The sequence below is a fragment of the Notamacropus eugenii genome, chromosome 5 (genome assembly GCF_028372415.1).
Source record: "Notamacropus eugenii isolate mMacEug1 chromosome 5, mMacEug1.pri_v2, whole genome shotgun sequence".
NCBI classification, from domain to species: Eukaryota; Metazoa; Chordata; class Mammalia; order Diprotodontia; family Macropodidae; genus Notamacropus; species Notamacropus eugenii.
The window spans coordinates 111,561,065-111,583,415 of NC_092876.1; the positions used below are offsets into that span (position 1 = coordinate 111,561,065).

General features: G+C 36.4%; 1 protein-coding gene across 4 annotated transcripts in view; it reads left to right on the forward strand.

Annotated features, from left to right (window-relative positions):
• The window catches only part of NOX4 (NADPH oxidase 4), a 234,822-nt gene that overhangs the window by 127,869 nt on the left and 84,602 nt on the right, over positions 1–22,351 (forward strand). For all 4 annotated transcript variants that reach the window (XM_072610604.1, XM_072610602.1, XM_072610601.1 and 1 more), the window contains one exon: positions 8,762–8,822. In XM_072610604.1, the coding sequence (XP_072466705.1) occupies positions 8,762–8,822 (61 nt within the window). The remainder of the gene's footprint in view (positions 1–8,761; positions 8,823–22,351) is intronic.

Genomic DNA, 22,351 nt, shown 5'->3' on the forward strand with positions numbered 1-22,351 from the left:
TGTGTTTCTTATTTCTCAGGTATAAGCAATAATAATTCTCAACATTTGTTTCCACTACTTTGAATTTCAACTTCTCTCCCTCCCTCCCTATCCCCACTGAGAAGGTAAGCAATTCAATACAGGCTATATATATGTTGTTTTGCAAAAGACTTCCATAATAATCATGTTGTGTAATACTAACTATATTGTCCTCTATCCTACCTTGTCCCCCCCCCTTTTTTAATTCTCGCATTTGATCCTGTCCCTTCCCAAAAGTGTTTACTTCTAGTTACTTCCTTCTCCCATTTGCCTTCCTTTCTATCATCTCTCTCACCCCACTTATCCCCTCTTCCCCTACTTTCCTGTAGTATAAGATAGATTTTCATACCAAATTTAGTGAGCATGTTATTCCATCCTTAAGCCATATGTGAAGAGAGTAAGCTTCACTTTTCTCCTCTCACCTTCTCCCTTTTCTCCTCCATTGAACAAGATTTTTCTTCTCTTTTATGAATTATAGCCTGCCCCATTCCGTTTCTCCCTTTCTCCTCCCAGTATTTTCTTCCCTCACCCCTTTTTTTAATGGATATCATCTCTTCTGATTCAAGTCAACCTGTACTCTCTGCCTATGTGTGTGTGTGTATGTGTGTGTGTGTGTGTGTGTGTGTGTGTGTGTGTGTATGTGTGTATGTACAATCCCTCCACCTACCCAAATACTGAGAAAAGTCTCAGGAGTTACAAATATTGTCTTTCCATGTAGGAATGTAAACAGTTCAGTTTTAGAAAGTCTTTTATGATTTCTCTTTCCTGTTTACCTTTTCATGCTTCTCTTGATTCTTGTGTTTGAAAGTCAGATTTTCTATTCAGTTCTGCTTTTTTCATCATGAATGCTTGAAAGTCCTCTATATCATTGAATGACTACTTATTCCCTTGAAATATTATACTCAATTTTCCTGGATAGGTAATTCTTGGTTTTAATCCCAGTTCCTTTGACTTCTGGAATATCCTATTCCAAGTCTTTCGATCTGATCTCTTAATGTAGAAGCTGCCAGATCCTTTGTTATCCTGATTGTATTTCCACTATACTCAAATTGTTTCTTAGTTGCTTGCAGTATTTTCTCCTTGACCTGGGAACTCTGAAATTTGGCCACAATATTCCTAGGAGTTTCTCTTTAAGGGTCTCTTTCAGGAGGAGATTGGTGGATTCTTTCAATATTTATTTCGCCTTCTGGTTCTAGAATATCAAGGCAGTTTTCCTTGATAACTTCATGGAAGATGATGTCTAGGTTTTTTTTTTTTTTGATCATGGCTTTCAGGTAGTCCCATAATTTTTAAATTGTCTCTCTTGGATCTATTTTCCAGGTCAGTTGTTTTTCCAATGAGATGTTTCACATTATCTTCTATTTTTTCAAACTTTTGCTTTTGTTTTCTAACTTCTTGGTTTATCTTATAGTCATTAGCTTCCCTGAACTTGATTCTCTCTTTTAAAGAACTGTTTTGTTCAGTGAGCTTTTGAACCTTCTTTTCCATTTGGCTAATTCTGCTTTTTAAAGCCTCCTTCTCCTCATTGGCTTTTTGGACCTCTTTTTCCAATTGAGTTAGCCTCTTTTTAAAGGTGTTATTTTCCTCCGTATTTTTTTGCTTCCCCTTTAGCAGGCTGCTGATATGCTTTTCAAGCTCTTCTATGGCCTGAGCCCATTTCATGTTCATTTTGGAGATAGTGGAGGCAGAGGCCTTGACTTCCTCTGACAGTATCCTTGTTCTTCCTTATCTGAAGGATGGAAGGAGACACCTGTTCACCAAGAAAGTAGCCTTCTATGGTCTTATTTTTCCCCCCTTTTTTGTGCATTTCCCGGCCAATTACTTGACTTCTGAATCCTTTGTCAAGAGGAGGGTCTTAGTGCTCCTCCTCTCCCCAGTACCACGCTCAAGACTGAGATTCAGATCAGCTGCTCAGTTCTGCCCGAGGCTTTAAGCTGAGCTGCCTGGACAATGGACCCAGGCTGCTTCAGTGTAGCTGCCCACTGCCTGCTGCTGCCACTGCCTGGGGCAATTGCTGGGGGAACTCTGTTCTCCTCTCTCCTATCTGAGAAAGCCCTCCCGCACTGACTTTTGGAGCTTTCTTTGTTGATTGTGGTTTGAGGGATCTGGGACCCTCCCTGCTGGGAACTCTGCCCTGGAGGTCTGTTCAGATTCTGTTCCTCCCAGTGCAGTGTGGCCAGGGCTGGGCTCTGCTCTGCTCAGTGTCCCGTGGGATAGACCTTTCCTGTTGGCCTTTGGTTTCCTTTGGCTGGAAGCCTCTTTCGCTCTGTTGTTCTGTGGCTTCTGCTGCTCTAGAATTTGTTGAGAGTCATTTTTTACAGGTATTTTGTGTGCTGTGGGGGAAGAGCTAGAATATATGGAGTATATGCATCTTTCTACTCTGCCATCTTGGCTCTGCCCCCGCCTTCCCCCCAGTCTCCTAAATCTTTCAAAACTGTTGTCAGCCTTCATAGGAGGAAAGAATCTCTACTTCCAGTTACTGAGCTGGGGTTTTCAGACAGTCTAAGGTTCCCCAGAGCTGCACTCAATATTGTTTCTTTATACCATTATTTAAGAAAAACGATGACCTAATTGTATACTTGAGTTCCAAGTGTGTTATTCTACCACACTAGAACTGATTTTGAGCTTCTGCCCAGGACAAAACCCAAATGTGAGACTTAGTATTTAATTCGATTGAATTTCATTTTATTCAGTCCAGTGTTCTAGTCTGGAAAGATCCCATATGTTATTAATGTAGCGCAGCTTTGGGGTCCTCTGAAAACTGAATAAGCCTACTACTTACTTATGTACTCATCTAACTCACTAATAAAAATGTTCACCAGAACAGGCCCACATAATAAATGTAAGCTATTTCTTATTGAAAATTTCTTAATTTGAAAAACAAACACATAGGGTTTTTTTTTAAGTCCCTTTCCCTCCTTCCTGTTGGTGTCATCCTTTCACGGAATGTTCAGATATGAGCAGTATTGAACAACTTCTGTCTTTTGCCCTTCCTCCATAATCAGCATGTATTTTTATGTGCAATATTATAAAACGATGAGTCATTGAACACATTTAGAACAAAGCACCACACAAACAAATCATCAGAAAATGAATTAGGGTTTCTTCAGAGCGTCTGAGAATCTTTTCTGTCTGGTTCGTTGTCACATAGTAATTATTTCCCAAACAGTATTTCTTTGACCTCTATCAGAGAGGTCAGAGGTATCTTGGACTTTGCATGAAGATAAATAAGGTCCAAACTATATTTTTTATTTTCTAGGTAACTAGAGGGAAATACTGTCTCGAAAATCACCCCTCCGCCTCCACCTCCCTCATGTAATACACTCTTCTCCCCTTCACTCCAAGCAAAATTTAGAAATGAACATCATTGGCATTTTTCTCTAGGGTAACTTTCTGAACCCTAATGGAAAGCAGATCTGGAAACCATGAAAGAGTAATTAAGTTACTTGATTATGTTTTAAAACAAATCAATGATTCTAACATTATTTATGATGGGGGAGCCATTTAAACATTTCCTTTAATTTTCTTTGATTACTTTTTCAAAGAAAACATCATGCTGAAGACCTTTTTTATGTTATTCACATAGTGCCCCCCCTTCAGATTGACTACTGATCCTTTTTTCAGTTTGCCTTGAGGGTAAATAACAAGTTTTCTGAAGTTGATTTAAGACCATTTGGAAGTATGTCTTTCAGTTATCTCTAGATTCTGAGAGTCAGAGAAGGAAGGAAGGAAGTGAGGAAGGGAGGGAGGAAAGAGGGAAAGAAGGGAGTGAGGGAGAAACAATAGACCTTGGTATGACCACAAGCTTTATAGTGGGAGAATGTGTGTTCATTTTCATATCATAGTACTTGTGTGGCCTTGGGCAACTTAATATCCCTGGGCCTCAGTTTCCTTATTGGTAAAATGAAATGTTTGAGCTAGATAATAAGTCTATGATCCAATGATCTTTTCTCTTAAGTTTAAATGGACAAAACTATGGACTATATTAATAATGGCCACATTTATATGACAATTTACAGATAAACCTTTCTAATGAACTGCCTCATTTCAACTTCTAAGCACGCCTGTTGAGGGAGATTATCTCTGTTTTCAAGAGGAGGAAATTGAGGCTGCAAATTTAAATGATTCCGCCTAGACAATCCAGATTCTAAGTGGTGAAGCCAGGATTCACACTGTAGTCTTGTTCTCCAAATTCACTGCATTTTCCTTCTATATAACCTCATCCAGTTATGTTCATTGACAGCTCAGATATTGCTTTGTTTGTCTAATGGAATGGAAAAATAGAAAAGAATAGATTTCTGTTTAGCCTCTGAAGTAATCATTAAAAAATCTACATATGGTCAATGCTTTTTCAGTCATTTTTGATTGCCTGTGACCCCATTTGGGGTTTTCTTGGCAGAGATACTGGAATAGTTTGTCATTTACTTCTCTAGCACATTCTGAAGATGAAAAAACTGAAGCAAACAGGGTTGAGTGACTTGCCCAGGGTCACACAGCCAGTAATTGTCTGAGGTGGATTTGAACTAATGTTTTTCTGATTCCAGGCCCAGCACTCTATTCATTTTACCATTGAAGTTGCCCAGTGGCTAGTGCTAAATTTTCTATATTAATGGAGAGGAGATTTAATGTGGAGAGTAGAAAAATGGCTGTGTTTTACTTTAGCATTATACTCTAATAGATGCTTGTTGGAGGGATAGTCAGAGAAGCTGGACTGTTTTTATTTTTTAATATTCTCTTGGTTAGCACTGTTCTTCATAGGCTAGGAAAACTGGGAACCAACTTGAATATGGAGTTGTATTGATTAGTCTATTAAAATATAAATTATATTTAATTGCATTCCATACCATTGAAACTGCACAAATAAAAAGGGTCAAAATATTGGCAAGGGGATAAAAGAATAGTACTCAAGTAGCATGTCATATTTCCTAGTAAAGCATCCCTCATGTTTTTCTGTCCAAATTACCTTATATTTTTTCACATATATGTTGTATATGATTGTGTTTACTATGCATGCCTTCTTGTATCGGATGTCAACCTTTTGAGGACAAAGGCTTTCCTTTTTGATTTTCTATCCCTTACTTTCCTTTGAAAATTACTTATAATGATCACATTATTTTTACTCATTTACTACTCCTATTACTACTGTTGCTGCTGCTATTAATATTACTACCACCATTACTAAATAGATCATAACATATTTTAAAAGTGTTCTAGAAAACTAAATAAACATTTAAAAAATAAATTAAAAAAAGTATTCTAATGAAAACCTAGTCAGTATTAATAATGCAGAGATCCCATTAAACTAAGGCAGCTAGAGAAAAAAATTTTTATCAATAAGAGAGAAGTTTGATAGACATTCTTAGAGTATGTGATAAACAGGCAAAAAAGGAGCAGAAATAGAAATAGTTCTGGAATAAGTTAGATATCTAAAGGTCGATGACCTAAATTACATCTTCATGGAGTATGTAAAGTTACTGAATCCCAAGAATGACATTCAAAATTCCCCCATGGATCACAGATATTTTCATGAATTTGGGAACAATATATTGGCAAAAAAGAACTGAAGAAATGGCTGAATCGTATGGATTTCTTTGTGGTATAAAGTTTGTATCTGTTTGGATATAAAGTTGAGGGGAGAAAAGCCCAATAGTGGGGGATTGCTCCCATTTCTATCCCATACCTTTGGAATGCAGACCTTGCCAGTTAGGAGTAATTCTACCTTTTCTTTTCCCATTAGACAGTTCCTATTTCCTAGTTACCACCCTTGAACCTACCACTACGTAGAACTTTCTATGAAAATGTGAAGGGGGAGGGGAAAGATGAGCAAGTGAAACCATGCCATCTTTGTTAGTATCATTTTCATCATTATCAATGATAACAATGTAGCATCAATTACACAATTACTATGTGCTAAATGCTGGACACAGTGTAGCCTTGGCTCATTCTGCAAAATGGTGCTCTAAATCATTTTAGCCTGAAGGATTTAAACATAAAAGGTTTATGTTGAAGAAGCCCAGAATTAGCGATCAATATAGACTGTCCAAAGAAATGATGGAAAATATAAACAGACTATAAACATTTAACAACTACTGAGCAGCTGAAAAGATATACCTTATGGGTAATATTATATACCAGAAGCTGCTCACTCTTTTTATTGGACTAACAGATAACAAATCCCCATATAATAAGTGTGATCTGAAAATATCCAAAGAATCCAACCAACAAACTGCACTGGTTCTGGGCCATTATCAGAGAAAAAAACATTTTGTCCACAATAGCATGGACTTAAGATTGATCCACTTTTTAAAGCTTATTTTATACTTAACAGTTTTTTAAATAATTTCTGTTAATATCAATAGTTTTTATTAGATCTCACTATTCCAAATAGTTAAAATCTGCAAGTTACATGAAATGAAAGTGTTTCAAAGTATAAAGACTTAGCAAAAGAGATCAGAGCCATGTAGGAACAAGATGAGGTATTTAACCATGGCAGCCATCTCTGTTGACCTGTTTGCTACTGGAGCTACTTTGAAAATATTTTCAGTGAGTCTACAAAGGCTATTTTCAGCCTAATACTTTTACCCCACAACAATAAGTCAGTATTTTAGTATCCCATGAAATAGTCCATTGAACTAAATAAAAAAGAATATTAGCAGAATATTGACTTGTCTCATGATTTTTCTATCTGAACTTTGTGGAACAAAGGAGAATGAGAATATTATTATAATAATACCAACAAAACTGCTCATCCCTGTGATATTTTAAGGTATGTACAGCATTTTCCTAATAAAACACTATCCATAGATAGGATTTAGAGCATGTATTACTACCTACATTTTTACAGATTGGGGCTAGATTTGTGATTTCAGTGGTAGAGAGAATTTCCAGTGAGGAAATTCCCTCTATCAATGTAGATAAGTGCTTTAACAGCAAAATTATCATCTTAGAGCACTCAGAGGTTAAGTGACTTGCCCAGGGTCACATAGTCAGTATATGTCAGGACAAGACCAGCTTTTCCTGATTTGGAGGCTGGTCTTCTAGATATGCTACTTTGCTGCCTCAATTAGAGGTATGATAAAGAAAAGTATATTTATATTACTGAAAATAAGGGGTCTTCAAATCTCTTTAGGTACATTATATCACTTGACATATGCCACAATTCAACATGATAGGCAATAGAGACTATTATAGAAGATAGAACAGGCTCAGAGATTTGCCCAAGGTCCCACAACTAATAATGTCTGGAGATTGGCATGTGTGGGAAGATTATAGATCTGAATGCTGGTTTTCCTCACTTTAAGCCTAGTGTCCTATGGTAAGTGGATCTGAATTCATTTAGCACCAAAAAGTAAATAGAATAATTTATAAATAAATAGCCTAAGAACTAGGGGTACAAGTGAGACAGTCCTTCTCTGTTAAGAATTTGTATAAATGTATGTGAAGAAGGTGAAATGATTTTTGGCAAAGTTAATATTTGGAATGTTAATTTAGCAAATGAGATTGGATAGCCCTATTGATTTGAAAGCAAACAATTAAGTAAATATGAAAGAAAAATAATGGAATATTCTATATAGTTAAATAAGAAAAGAGGTAATTGCTTTTAAGTGTTTTCATTTTCCTATTGATGTTTGTTATTTTATGTCATTGGAAAAACCCTCAGTAAAAACAAGCACAACAGTTTTGAAATCCATGTTTACATTAATTCTGATTCTTAAAATGTGAAGATTATAGGAATTCTAGTTGTCATCTAATGTTCTTTGACAGCTAGCCATTAACAGTACACTTTCCCCTCCCAAAATGCTCTTCTAACTGAGATTTCAACCATATGGTATCAATTAGTTGATGCCATGTCTTTATTTTTCATCTTAATTATCTCACTGCTGTTCAGTACCTTAATCTAATCCTGTCACCACAGTTACTTTGTATGCCCTGTACTCTCTCTCATTATGTTGAGGACCTTGAGAAGCACTGTCAGTTTCTATGCATTTTCCTTCCTTGACTATGCCTTTATTTCTTGGTTTGTTTGAGGTTTCCTAGCACCATGTTTTCCCTTGAATAACATTCTTGACCTTTCCCTCTCTCCTCTTTTGTCCTCATCTTCATGAGATTGCACTCGTTTTATCTTCATCTTCATCATCATCATCATCACCATCATGCCCACAGCAGAGTAGCTCTTCAGCACTCTTAGGAATGAAAGTGAATACAACTATATCGATAGGCATTCAGTTGTCACATTTAGGAGTACAGATTATGATGCTAAAAAGAAATGGTGTCAGTGAGAAGACAGAAGATGAGATGGGTGTTATTTCAGGGGTTGTAAAAAATGTCTTCTCTATGTGGACTATTTGGGAAGAATGTCTTGTTTTCATGGGTGGTGCCAAATAGATACTTAGACCAGTGAGCATTTTATCTGCAAATAATTTTTTGGAAAATAAGAACTATAACAACTATTTAGAACTTTAAAATTATTTTATATATTTGTGTATTTGAAAAGTAAAATGCTTTGTTTTTCTTTTGGAATCCAGAATAAAACATATTTTAGCTGATTGTATTTTTGACTTGTTTACTTTGTTACTTGTATTTGATAAGAATTTATGTAGAATTTAATGTTTTCTCCCCTTACTTTTCCTTTTTCCATTGATTTGGGATTTTTTTTTTGCATGAAGAAAAGTATGTTTTCATATTAGTTGGATATTCCATTATCATTCAGAATAGATTGATGCTTTATTTATTTATTTTTTAGTGCCCAACTGAAACCAAATCAATATTTGGAGTTCATCTGAAAATAGTTGGAGACTGGACAGGTATGTAGAAAACACACTTTGGTGCCCAGACTTTAAAGCATTTGGAGACAAGCATCTTCACTTGATAATGAAGAATAATCAATACCTCTTATTCATCTGTTCACTCATTAAGTGATTAAATAAATCACTCATTTATTCATTCATTCATCCATTTAGTTATTTGTTTTTAATGTATTCATTCATTCCTTTATTTATTTATCCATCTATCTATCCATCTTTTTATCCATTTATCTATCCATTCATTTATCTTTCTGTACCTTTTCCCCCTCTTCCAATTGTAGAGATTACAGGAGTGTGTTATTATGCTTTGCATTTTTCAATGTTACATTCTTCAACCAACGTTTACTGTATAGATGCTTTGGTGGCGTCAAAGAATTCATGTGACATCGGCCCTACCTTTGAGCTTAGAATCTAGTTAAATAACAACGCAATGTAATTTGTAATTATTTGTAGATTAATGATTGAGATAAAAAGTACTGTTGGAGTTCAGAGGAGAGGAAGAGATAGGGAAGGAAAAGGAAAGGAAAGAAAGGGAAGGGAAGGAAAGAGAATCCAAAGCACAGGTACAAAAGGGCTAGTTGTGAAAGGGCAAAGAAACACCTGCTTGGAGAGAGAGAATATCCAGGAGCAGAGTATGTCCAGTGGTGTCAAGTTCAGTAGATGGGTCCAGTAAGATTAAAGAATGAGAAAAGGCCATTAGATTTGGCAATTAAGAGAATGTTAGTAATTTCGGAGAAAAGATTAGTTTGAATAATGAGGTAGAAAGGCAGATTAGTGAAGGTTGAGTGAGTGAGAGGAGGCAGTGGCGATAGTCAGTTGACAACTTTTTCCAAGAAATGGAGAGATGGAGGATTTAGGGTTATATCATAAGGGAATGCCAGTATATTTATAGATGAACATGTTATCTTCTCCCTCAGAATATAAGTTGCTCGAGGGCAGGGACTATTTAACTATTTTTTCCTTTGCATCCCCAGTACATTTCTTGGCACATAGTAGGTAGGTGCTTAATCAATTCTTCTTGATTTATTATTATCACCAAAAATATGGTTTTAAGCACATCAATAACTAGCAGCTTGTATTTCTACTTTCCCCTCTTTATAAAACCTGATTCATTAGGCTTCCAAATGATGGAGAGCTAGATAACGGCATTGTACTATTACATAAATTGTGCTCTAAGAGGCTTCTACTACTTCAAGAGATTCTAGAAGGTGATTTTCCTTTTTGTGATGAGTTTCACATTTCCCCAGGAGAGGAAACCATGTATACGCTCACGCACAAAGTCTTTCAGGCTTGTTTTGAGGTCTTATCTCAGTTACTTTTTCACATTTTCAACTGATAAAAATTGCACGAGTTCTTTTGGGAGAAAAAAAATCGGTTGGAGCTCATCTTCCAGTGTGATTTTAGATTTGCCCGGAGGCTTTCAACTTGGGAAACATCTCTTTGGGTTTTGTTTTAGCTCCTTCCTGGAAACTTTCTTTGTTCCTTTATATGTTTCTTCTAATTCACCTACCGTCACTAGCTTAGATTTCCTCAGCAGATATGAACAAGGGAAAGCATATATCTATATATATCTATCTATATATATATATCTATATATGTAGATATATATATATAGATAGATATATATGTATGTATGTATGTATGTATATGCAAATCTACAGCATAGACTTTTGGGGTGGTAATGGTCAGCAGAAATCTTTGTAATACCTCAAAAACTGGAGTATTAGAGAAGTAATTGTAGTACTTCAACTATGGGGGCTGTCAGGAGGAACAAGCCTTTGAATCAGAAAGACTTGAGTTCAGGCTTTTTCTCAGTCACTTACTAGGTGTGTAACCCTTGGCAAATCACTTAATCTTTACGTCTCTGTTTACTCATCTGTAAAATGTGGGTAATAATAATTTCTACCTCACAAGGATCAAATTATGTGGATCAAATGAGATGTGTAAGGAGCTTTGAAAATCCTAAAGTGCTATATGAATGCCAGCTAGCCTTTACATATATTATTTATTATTAGTCACTTATTTATTGTTATCCAAAAGTGCAATCAATGGGTAGCTAGCTGGCCGAGTGAACAGAGTGCTGGACTGGGAGTCAAGAAGACTCCTCTTTCCCAGTTCAAATCTGGCCTCAGACATTTTCTAGTTGTGTGACCTGAGGCAAGTTACTTAACCCTGTTTGCCTCAGTTATCTCATTTCTAAAATGAACTGAAGAAGAAATGGCAAAGCACTCCAGTATCTTTGCTAAGAATATGCCAAATGGGGTCAAATGATGGGATATTGGAAAGCAGCTTGGTATAAGTTAGGACTTGATAAGTAGATTTATTACTTTTATTTCTGAATAAACCTAACCCCTACTCCTTTCCACCACTACCTCTGCTTAGCAAGCTCCTTCATATGGCAAAGACTAAAAGAGAAAGAGGGGGAAAACAGTTCAGTAATATTAACCAACATATAAACCAAGTCTGACAGTTTTCACACTCCTAGATTCAGTCCTCCAGTACTGAAAAGAAGGAAGGGAGGCACTTTTAGTCATTGAGAGATACTAATGTTATGTTATAAGGTCAAGAGTACTGACTGAAATAGGAGTCAGGAGGCAAGGATCCTAGTCCTGACTCTGCCTCTGCCTAATCCTTTTGATATCAGCTTTCTGTGGATTATAGGACTAATGATTACATCCTGCCCCTAAATTCTATGCATGTGCTTCTCTGAAATTGACAGTCTTAATGACTCTGTTGCTGTCATGGAGAAGTGTATCCACCAATAGCCATGTTGATGAGTGTAAGACTACCAAAAGGTTCCCAGAAGGCTCAAGATAGGAATCATCAATGAAGTACCATTTCATTCACTTCACCAGTGGTCAAGACACTGTGGAAGGCTCTGATGATACAAAGCCAGAAACAACAAATACCTACTTCAGAGGGTTGTTGGGAGAAAAATATTTTGGAAGTTTTAAGTTTAAATGTATTTTGCTATTAAATATTAAATGTATTTTAAATGTATTTGACTTATTGTCTTCCTTTGGGTTCAAAAGTTTTCCAGAATGCATTCTTCCATAAGCAAACTATTAACTTATCTTCTTAGGCAGTGTCTCTAACCCCTGCTTTTAGGTAATGGCTCAGTGAGCTCTCAGAGCATCTTTTTGTAAGATAGGACCTTATGCTAGTACCTTGAGGTTAGGACTTTCAGTCATGTCTAACTCTTTGTGACCTTATTTGAGGTTTTCTTGGCAAAGATACTGAAATTTGCCGTTTCCTTCTCCAACTCATTTCATAGATGAGGATACTGAGGCAAACAAGGTTAAGTGACTTGCCCAGGGTCTCACAGCTAGCAAGTGTCTGAGGTTGGATTTGAATTCAGTTCCTCCTGATTCCAGGGCCAGCACTCTATCCACTGTGCCACCTGGCAGCCCCATACTAATATTTTAGGAATTCCTAAATACCTGTTTTTTTGAGTCACTGGCTTTCAAACTGATTTTTATGTAACTTGGTTAAAAGTCTACTGAAGATTCTTTCCCTTCATTGTAAGGTAAAGTCAGAACCAGGAAAATTTTTCTAAAATGGACTTAAATTTTAACAGTATGCACATCTTTTACATTTCTTTGTTGATCCATCTATCTTGCCATCTAATTGATGCCATTTTAATCTATTTCACCAAAGGAGGATCTATTTGAAAGGATGAAAACATTTTACATACAAGCTGAAAGACATAAACTGTAGTAAAATATTATACAGAAAAAAATTGAAGGAACATAGGGCTTATGTTCAGGCTTGTGTGGTATTTAATCAAACTCTTGGCTAGTCTTCAGGTCTTCTTCATGTGGGATTTCTGGATAATTTACAAATTCCTGGATTCCATGATGTCTGTCTACATGATCCCTTGTTGTCTCTCCAAAAAGACTTTTGGGTTGGAATGACATTTTGTTGTTATTTCAAAATCCATCATTCTCCTGAGATGAAACCACATGGTGAATTTTCAGTTTTGGCTTAATTACATTTGTATTCATCCAAAATTCCTATTAGTCTATTCCTTGGATTAATTTATTCTTGTCTGATAATGTCATATGGTGATATTTTAATCATCTTTACTAGATGACTCTGTAAAGGCAGTAACCAAAATGTGAAAGTGTATGTTACGTGTTTGTGTGTATGTATGTATGTATGAGAGATTGTTCATTTGTTGTTGTTGTGCTGTATATTAATGAGAAGATTAACATCGGCAAAACATGTACCAAGTCAATGTATGTATGATATGTCTTTTTTCCATCAGAAAAAAGAAATCAGAAAGCTGAATTTGAAGTTAGGTAAGATTTAATCATGGGTTCTCTGAAACCACAACTTGTACTTTTTCCATTGTATTTTTCTACCTTGTCAGAAAACAAATATTTCAGCAAAAACTGTGTTTTAAAGTAACATCTTTAACAAGGAGAGACTCTTTGTCCTTCCAAAATGGAAAGCTATTGACACAAAATGTACTGATCTTCTAATAATTTTTCTGTGCCTCAGTTTCCTCATTTGTAAAATGAGGATAATTGTACTTCACAGGTGTTGTAAGCCTCAAATGCAGGACTGTATGTAAAGCACTTTGTAAATGCCAGTCAGTTTTTGTTATTTTTTACATAATAAATTTCTGACTCACTAGCACCTAATACATAGTATTTTTGCATCTTGAAGATAACCTCTACATGGATAACTCCCAATGCTCTAGCTTTAGCCCTGACCTCTCTTCTTAGCCATAAATCTTCAGCTCTTGCTGCTTACAGGACATTTCTACCTGTGTGTCCCCTCAATATCTCAGGCTCAACAAGTTGAAAACTCATCCTTCCTCTAAATTTGACCTTTTTTGTTTTTGCTGTTTCTCTCAATGCTATCCTCAGTCATGCAATCTCTCATATTTGTCTTATTTGTTACTATCACTATTATTAACTTTTAAAAATTACTTTAGCATTTCTTCTCCCTTAACTCTCCTATCCATTTACTGCTAATTCTACTCCCACATCATATTCTTCATCTGAATCTTCCTCCTTCTTTATATTGGCAGCAACCCTTATTAGCACCTGATTAGATTGATGCAAAAACTTCTGAAAGGTCTTCCTGTCTTATATCTTTCTGTTTGCCAATCCATACTTTGCTCTGCTCCCAGAATAATCTTCCATAGATCTGTTCATGTCACTGCTACTCAAATATATTGTCACTGAGAAGAATTCAGACTTTCTACCTTGGCATGTAAGGCCTTCCACCATCTGGGACTGATTTCCAGAAAAATTCTTCTGACACCCCATTCCATCTAATTTAGCACATTTTTGCCACTCTGTTATGCACTTGTCTTTTGTGTTGTACTTATTTATATAAATGCCAGAGACATTAAACTGTAGGAGGGCAAGAACTCTATCTTCCTCAGACTCTGGTTATAATTACATATATATACAATGAGAATTCAAGAAAAGTGTATTGAATTACATTAGAAAAAGTTATGGATTTGAGTATCCCTGAGTCTATTAGGTTGAGGCTTTAGTTTACTGTTTAGGGATTAGGAAGGTAACTTTGAAAAAAATTCCTATCCTACATCGTCTGCTTTAACAGTCAGTCAGGACAACATTCCTAGTTTCTTTTTTTGAGTCAGATATCTTAGGGGATAGGGGTGAAGGGGAAGTAGGAAAGAGGTGATAAGTTTCTCAATATGAAATCCTTTGGGATTTTACCTCCTTTTTTGAAATTGTCTTCAGAACTACTTTGACAGCCAGTTTTGTTGTAATAAGTGTCTGACTTCGCTAGGGGAACTACTTTGGGGAGTAAAGAATAATTTAGCTTTATGAGTTCTGTTATCTTTAATAAATCACTTATAGCATTACTGATTTAAGCTGAAGGGAAGATATTAGTCTCATTACTATATTTCATAACTTCAAGTTAGGAAAAAACTAAAGCAATTATGAACAGTTTTTATTAGTTAATATTTGGTACTACTGAAACAACTGCCTTAAGACTGCTCAACGTGTGAACCTATTTCCAAAGAAAACTATTTTTTTCTTCCTAGTTTCTACTATACAGAAACAATTCACTCTGTCTCACTGAGAATATTGCTCAGCTAATTTTACAGTATACAGTATAGTTGAGAGACATCATGCCACTCAGCATAGACAGTCTGCCTCAGGTAAATCTCATTTTGATTCCTACCTTTGACACAAATTGGCTTCTGTGCTACTCTGGATAATTCCCATAGATTCCTACTTACACAAAAGTGGCACTTCACTGCCTCATCAGAGCATGGATGTGACCCTGGGTCCTCGAAGTTTATTCCAATAGAGTTACTATTTTTCTTTTTTTTAGGATCTACCAATTTAGAGAGGCTTTGTACATGCATGCTTTAACAGCCAGCGTCTACTAAATGAGGATCAGTATATCTAAATATCAAAAGATTCTTTGCCAGAAAATTGGTAAATACATGCTTTTAATCATACATACATGAGAGTTGACCATGAATTCAGGGAAAACCTGATGTCAAATCTAGTCCGACACATCGTGGCTGTGTGACCCTCCAGAAATCACCTAACCTCTCAGTGCTCTAGGCCAGTGGTGTCAAACTCAAACAGAAGTGGGACCACTCCCTGCAGAACCTTGATTTAGAAAACCATGCATTAACATTATCTATGTTCTATTGTATTTTTATTCATTTTGTCAGACATTTCCTAATTACGTTTTCAAGCATGCTTGACACTTTTGCTCTAGGAAATGCTCTAAGATTTTACATTATAGTTAAAGCACTGACATGCTTTGGTAGGGGGAGCATTGTGTGCTCCTTGCATCACTGAAATAGATCCATTCACACACTCAAAATCATACCTGAAAACACTTACATAGACATGCACCTCCACATACTTATCTGTACATTCTGCATTAGAGGCTTGTGTAGACAAATGGTTCTTTCACTCCTAGAGGTTACATTCTGTTCAGGGTATGTGAAATACACATATGTTTATATATATATATATATATATACATGCATATGTGTGTATTTGTGTATATACACGTGTGTTTTTGACATAATGAGATAATGACCCTTGAACTGGGCAAATTAGAGTGATCCTCAAGCTTTTGAATCTATCTTTCACAGTAATGAAGGCAGAGTAATGGAAAAGGGGGCAGAGATGCTAAGAAGGACATCTCTTTTAAGTCATCTCTAAACATTTTTTTTAATGATTTATAGAAGGACATGGATAACACAAAATCATCCAAGATTAGGAATGTGCTTCCATTTTATCTAAGCCCTTTGTGTCCTTGAGCTAGTAAAGAGAATAGTGCTAGTGAAGGGAATACCCATCCCAATGATATCACAGATCCATCAAAGAACTGTCATATTGCAATTAATTCCTAATGAATGTAAGCTGGGTTTAATCATAGCTGAGAAACCAGAGACATACTTCTTGGGAAACTTACTGACTCACTTCATCAGGGAAATGAGATATGCCTTGTGTGAACACTGCCATTTAAATGCCCATCTGTTTTCAGGAGAAAGGATAGATTGTTTTTCCCTTGGTTTCTCGGTTTATGAATGTGAAATTCATGCTGCCATTTTTTAGTAGCTGACAGCTCACTTATAACGCCACTGAGAAGATATAGTAGCTGATTAGTAACTGATGATAATGCTCTTCTTGTCAGGGCATTTTCCCCCCTTGGCTACATTTAACAAGCTCAGAGAAAAGGCAGTGGATATGGAATGGGATTGAGGAATGTGCTGTTTAATCAAAAATCTCAGTTTCTAAAAATAAAAACTAAACAGATTTAATATTTGATGGACCCAGAATATGTTGCTTGTTCTCTTTTATTAGATGAGATATGTGTGTGTGTGTGTGTGTGTGTGTGTGTGTGTGTGTGTGTGTGTGAAATGAAGACTTACCATCATATTTAATTGAACTTTTAGGTAGCGTATAGATACCACATATATAATTGGTCAGGCATTATTATTGTCTTCTGATATCTGCATGCACACTAATGCAATCAGACTTCTAAGCATTTTTCCTCAGCAACATATCTTAACAAATGTCAATATTAATGCTGTATTTTAGATGGGCATGAGTTGGGGGATCAATATTTTGTAAAATCTGATTTAATATGAAGAAGAAAAAGGCAAAAATTTCATGCCGCCATTAAAATCATGAAAAGCAATGGACACTTCTCTGAAGGAAGCATGGTAAGAGGAGACACTTGCGTCTAGGTGACATCTGATGCACACTGACTGCATAAACCTGAATGAGTCGCTCACCCCCCAAAAAAGTCTAGTCTAAATTTATAAATTATGGAACAGTTGTTGAAATTCATGAGTCTAGGGAGGGTTTCTTAATCTTTTCATGTTTCATGAACTTCTTTGGCAGTCTGAATAAAGCCTTTGGATTCTGTCTCAGAATATATTTTTTCAAATTCTAATTTTTAGAGATTAATACTTTAATTATTTAGAGATCTAATATTTAGAGATGAGTGAAATCATGACATAATCTTTTTAATCCATGTTCATAGACACCTTGACATTTATCTATCTTGTCCTTAAGGGTCTGTGGACCTCAGGTTATGAACCTTTGACCTAAGGAGTTTCCTCACCAGGGGTTCCGTCTACAAATTAAAATGTAAGTCTGGTCTAAAAGAGAAATAAGCATTTCTAGAACATCTACTGCATGACAGGTACTGTGCTAAGTGCTTTACAAATACTTTTATTTGACCTTTACAAAACTCTGCAAGGTAGGTGCTGTTACTATCCCCATTTTACAGTTGAGGAAATTCAGGCAGCCAGAGGTTGACTTACTAGGTCACAACTAGGTGGCATAGTAGATAGTGCATTGGGCTTGGATTCAGGAGAACTCATGTTCGTGGGTTCAAATCTGACCTCAGAGATTAACTAGTCTTGGGATCCTGGGCAAGTCACTTAACCATGTTCGTGTCGCTGTCTTTATCTGTAAAATAAGCTAGAGAAGGAAATGGTGAGAATGTCTAGGTAAGATCTGAACCCAGGTCTTCCTGACACCAGACCCAAGGTTCAAGGAAAAATAAGCACCAACACCACCCCCTCCTTTCCACAACCCCCTCCCCACAATTCTATAGGTTAAACTCTGTACAAACTAAGTTAAATGGATATAGTTTCCATTTAGGGCTGAGCTGTTGATGACAGCTATTGATGACAGACTAAAAAGGGGAAAAGCCATACCATTGTTTGAATTAATATGCAAGTAAGGCGTTTTATTTTCTTCAAAGAATTTTTGTAGAGGTAAGGAAAGTGATTAACAGATGGAGAAAATCAAGGAAGCTAGAAAACTGGGCCAAATATAATGCTCTTAAAAAGAGATCAAAGAAAGCAACCATTAAACAGGCCAAACTTGAAAGCCACAAATCCTAGAGACTAGACTTGAAAATGTCTGGGTCTGGAAGCAATAGATGTTAAGCCAAATTTGTTTGTGTGTGTATGTGTGTATTTATATATGTCCCATGCATGCTTACACACGCTGTGGGGAGTGCATGTAGGGCTTCACCACAGAGGCTGGGGATAAAATAAAACAAAACAAGGCAGGAGAAAGTGCCCCTCATGGTAATCAGCTTCAGGAATGCCAGCTTCATTTTATAATGACTCTAACTGGAACCTCAGCACTCCTTCCCCCTCTACCCCTTTAGCTGAAGGCATTGAAAATGTGAGTTTAGATAGTAATTGCTTCTAAAGGAATAGCAACCTTAAGTCAGGAAAAATTATCTCTTTCTTCTTGTAGTTCTTTCTAAGTAATAAGAGGAGGTGGGATTTCAGAACTGATTGAATGACAGGAGGAAGAATACTTGAAATTGTTAAGTCAAACCTCCTAGGAATGCAGATTAGGAGAGACTTGAAGATGGAAATGAGATAAAGGGAAATTTGGAGATGATTGCTTGGCAGAACTGGAGAGATTTGTTGGGAAGAAATGAAGGTAAGAATGTGTGAATACCCTAGAAATGTTTTATTAATGTATTTTTGTGCTATACTCATTCTCCTATACTCCACGTTGCATAGTTCCCTATCCTACAGGTTAAAAAAATGTGGAGAGGAGAAAGTAAACAAAGCATTCCAAGACAGTGACTTTAACTAAAAATATATTTAGCATTTCTCACCCATTAAAGGCCATTATCTCTTCAGGGAGCTAACAAAAGGCTGCTCTCCTGTCAGTCATTGGGCTCTCACCAATTATTCATCTATGAATTCTATCTGGCTTTTATTGTCTTCATTTATTTATTGCATTCATTTTGAATTTTGTTCTCTTTTTTCTTTCTGGGCTTTGGATTGGTTCATGAGTCTTCCTGTGCATCTCTGACTTCCTTTTATTCATTATTTGTTATATATTCCATTATATTCTTATACCATCCTTTCTTCAGCTGCTGCCCAGTGAACACTTGTTGTTTTGTTTTTTTACTATCATATAAATTTCTACTATTGCTACTTTGAAGATTTATATAATCCTCCTTTCTGTCATTGACCACTTTGGATTAAGGCCTTTGGCAGAATCTTGATTATGAATTTTCTAGCAATTTTTCTTCTGTGATTGCAAATTGTTTTCCAAAATGGTGTGAAATGTTCCCAATCCCTCAGAACTGTATGAGAGTGACTCCCCAAAGTTCTTCTGACATGGACTGTTTTCATCAGTGGAAGGGATTCATTTTCAGGTATGGGTTCAATTGATGGTGACTGAAGTCCTCTGGAAATCTGAAAACATATTCTATTGTCTTCACCACTTTGATTTATGGGAAATGAATGGTAAAGGAATTAACAGGGTTGGGTATGAAATGTGAATTCAGTGTCAAGTAGAGAGATGGGCTTTTCAGTATAACAATTAAAGATATTTTTTATTGGCATTACTTAATTTCAAAAAGTCAGATTTCAATAGTTTAGTGATAGAAAACTAGTAAATTAAAGAGTTTTATCCCATTCTACAAGAAACTGATTGTATATGGCACTAATGTCTTATATAGGATCATAGATACATTCAATCACTCAGTCAGTTACCATCTATTAAATACTTACTATGTTCCAGGCACTGTGCTAAATGTTGGGGATCCTAAGAAAGATAAAAGTCAGTCCCTGCTATCAAGGAGCTCACAGCCTAACGGGGGAGACAATATGTAAACAACAATGCACAAACTAAATTTATACAGATGACATTTGACATAGTCTCAAAGGGAAGCCACAAAAAAAAGAATCTCCGAGGCCTTCTTGTTCAATCTCATCATTTTGCATATGAACATCCTGAGGCTTAGACACATTAAATGATTTGCCCACGTTCATACTCATTGAGCATCAGGGGTAGTATTTGAATTCCCGTCTTCTGACTCTAGAACCAGTATTCTTTCTAGTGTCCCATCTTGCCTCTTTAGACCTTGGGTTTAACTGATGGACTGTTGATTTCTCCTGCCAAACATCTTAGCACTTTATGTGCACAGCATTTGTGTGGTACTTTTCCATGGTGCCTCTTACGGTAGTGATTTGTAAATATGTCTTTTCTTCCTTCCTACAAGATAAGTTCTATGTCTTTTATATCACTGTACTAATTACCTCCATCCCTTCCTGATAATAAGGCCTCAGTAAATATTTATTTATCTATATTTATATCTTTTTTATTAAGCAGTTATATCCCTTTTGTTTATGGATGTGAAATTTAGACAGTCAGCTGCTGCCCATGGCCACAGAGGTGGTGTCAAAGCTAGAATTTGTACACAAGTCTCTAGAATCCAAATTCGATGCTTTCTAGGTCCTGCTTCCAAGTTTGGAGATTCTTGCTATACTTCTTGATCTCTGAAAACATAGACTGGGGCAGGAGTAAGAGTAAAACATGATGTTTAAATCAGTGCCAGAAGATAAAAGATATTTTCTTATCTATGTATGACTTCCATATGAACAGTACCATCATTGAACTGTGAAAGAAGTATCATTTGTTCCCTGATACTGCTTTGAATTTCTTTCCTCTAATTTTGGTTGCAGACCCTGCCTCTACATTCTTCACCACCCCATCCTATCTCCCACGTCCCCCATTTTGTCCCCTTATTTTACTTTGCCCTTAACAGTGGGCAACAGATAGAAGAAGAGGTACAAGAATCACTGTCTGGGTGATACTTTGATGGGAAAGGGGAGTGAATGGAGAAGGGATATTTTTCTATCTAGGCAACTTTAATTTGTTGTTGTTCAGTCATTTGAGTTATGTCCAACTCTCCATGACCACAATTGGGGTTTTCTTGGCAAAGATACTGGAGTGGTTTGCCATTTCCGTCTCTGCCTCAACTGAAACAAACTGGGTTAAATGACTTGCCTAGGGTCACACAGCTAATAAGTGTCTGAGGGCAGATTTGAACTCAGGAAGATGAATTTTCCTGACTTCAGGCCTGTTACTCTAGCAACTGTGTCATACCTAACTGCTCCACTGAAATTTGCCTCTCTTTAATTCACTGCTTCTTTGGGGGCTGATAGAACAGGTCTAATTGCTCATGGAAGTTCTTTAGATGCTTGAAAACAGAGGTCATGTCTTTCCTAAGGACTTCTAACCTGGTGCCCTTTCCTTCTCAGACACTAAGGAAGGAGAGAATAATACTTTTGGTTCCAGGTTGGAATAGAAGCAAGAAATGAACAGGCAATTTTACTGATGGTCATAAGTTAACACATTTCTTCATAGCTTGTACTGTGAGATTTTCTTGTACGATTGAGGATAATGTGCTCTCTAAAGTTTTTACTTTTCTAGAGTGGAATAAAGACTTATCAGGATTACAGGGTAGTCAATTTTTAAGTGGAAGGACCTTCCAACTCTTATTTTTGCATGTAAAGAAAACAACTGAGTTCTAGAGAGGCAAAGTGACTGACCTACCTTAGGCTACAAAGTAAGAAGTAGAAATGAGATTCAAATCTAAATCCAGTCAATCTCATAACATCAGTGTTTATTCAGCTACCCCCATCTGTGCCCCCTTCTCATATCTGCTGACTCTGGGTTACTTCCTTCTCTGGGTTACTTCCTTCTTTTTCTCTTTCTTAATTGGAGGTAGCTCAGTGGCACAGAAAAAGATACAGGAATATTAAGTCCCAAAATGGCCTCAGACACCTACTGTCTTAACCTCAGTCTGCCTCATTTCCCTCATATAAAATGGGGGTAATAGTATCACTGATGAAGTAATAACAGTGCCCAGAACATAATCAACACTTAAGAAATGCTTATTCTCTTCTCTTTTATGGACAAATTCTCCAGGGATTGGTTTACAGACACTAACTCTACTTCCTGCTCACCTACTAATTTTTTAAGATTGTGGAATCATAGATTTATACTTGGGAGAAGCCTTACTATTATTGAAGAAATGCAGTAGGGAGAACTGTGGATGCAGTGATGGGATCTTTTGAGGAGAAATTCCTGTTTTTATGGAATGATGACTCAAAAGCAGAGAAAACCAGTCAGGAATTATACTTCTTGGAGGCCATTCTGGGCTGAATTTCATCACAGAGTAATCACTAAAAAAAATGTGAAACAGTTAACCTAGTAGAATATGAGAGTTGG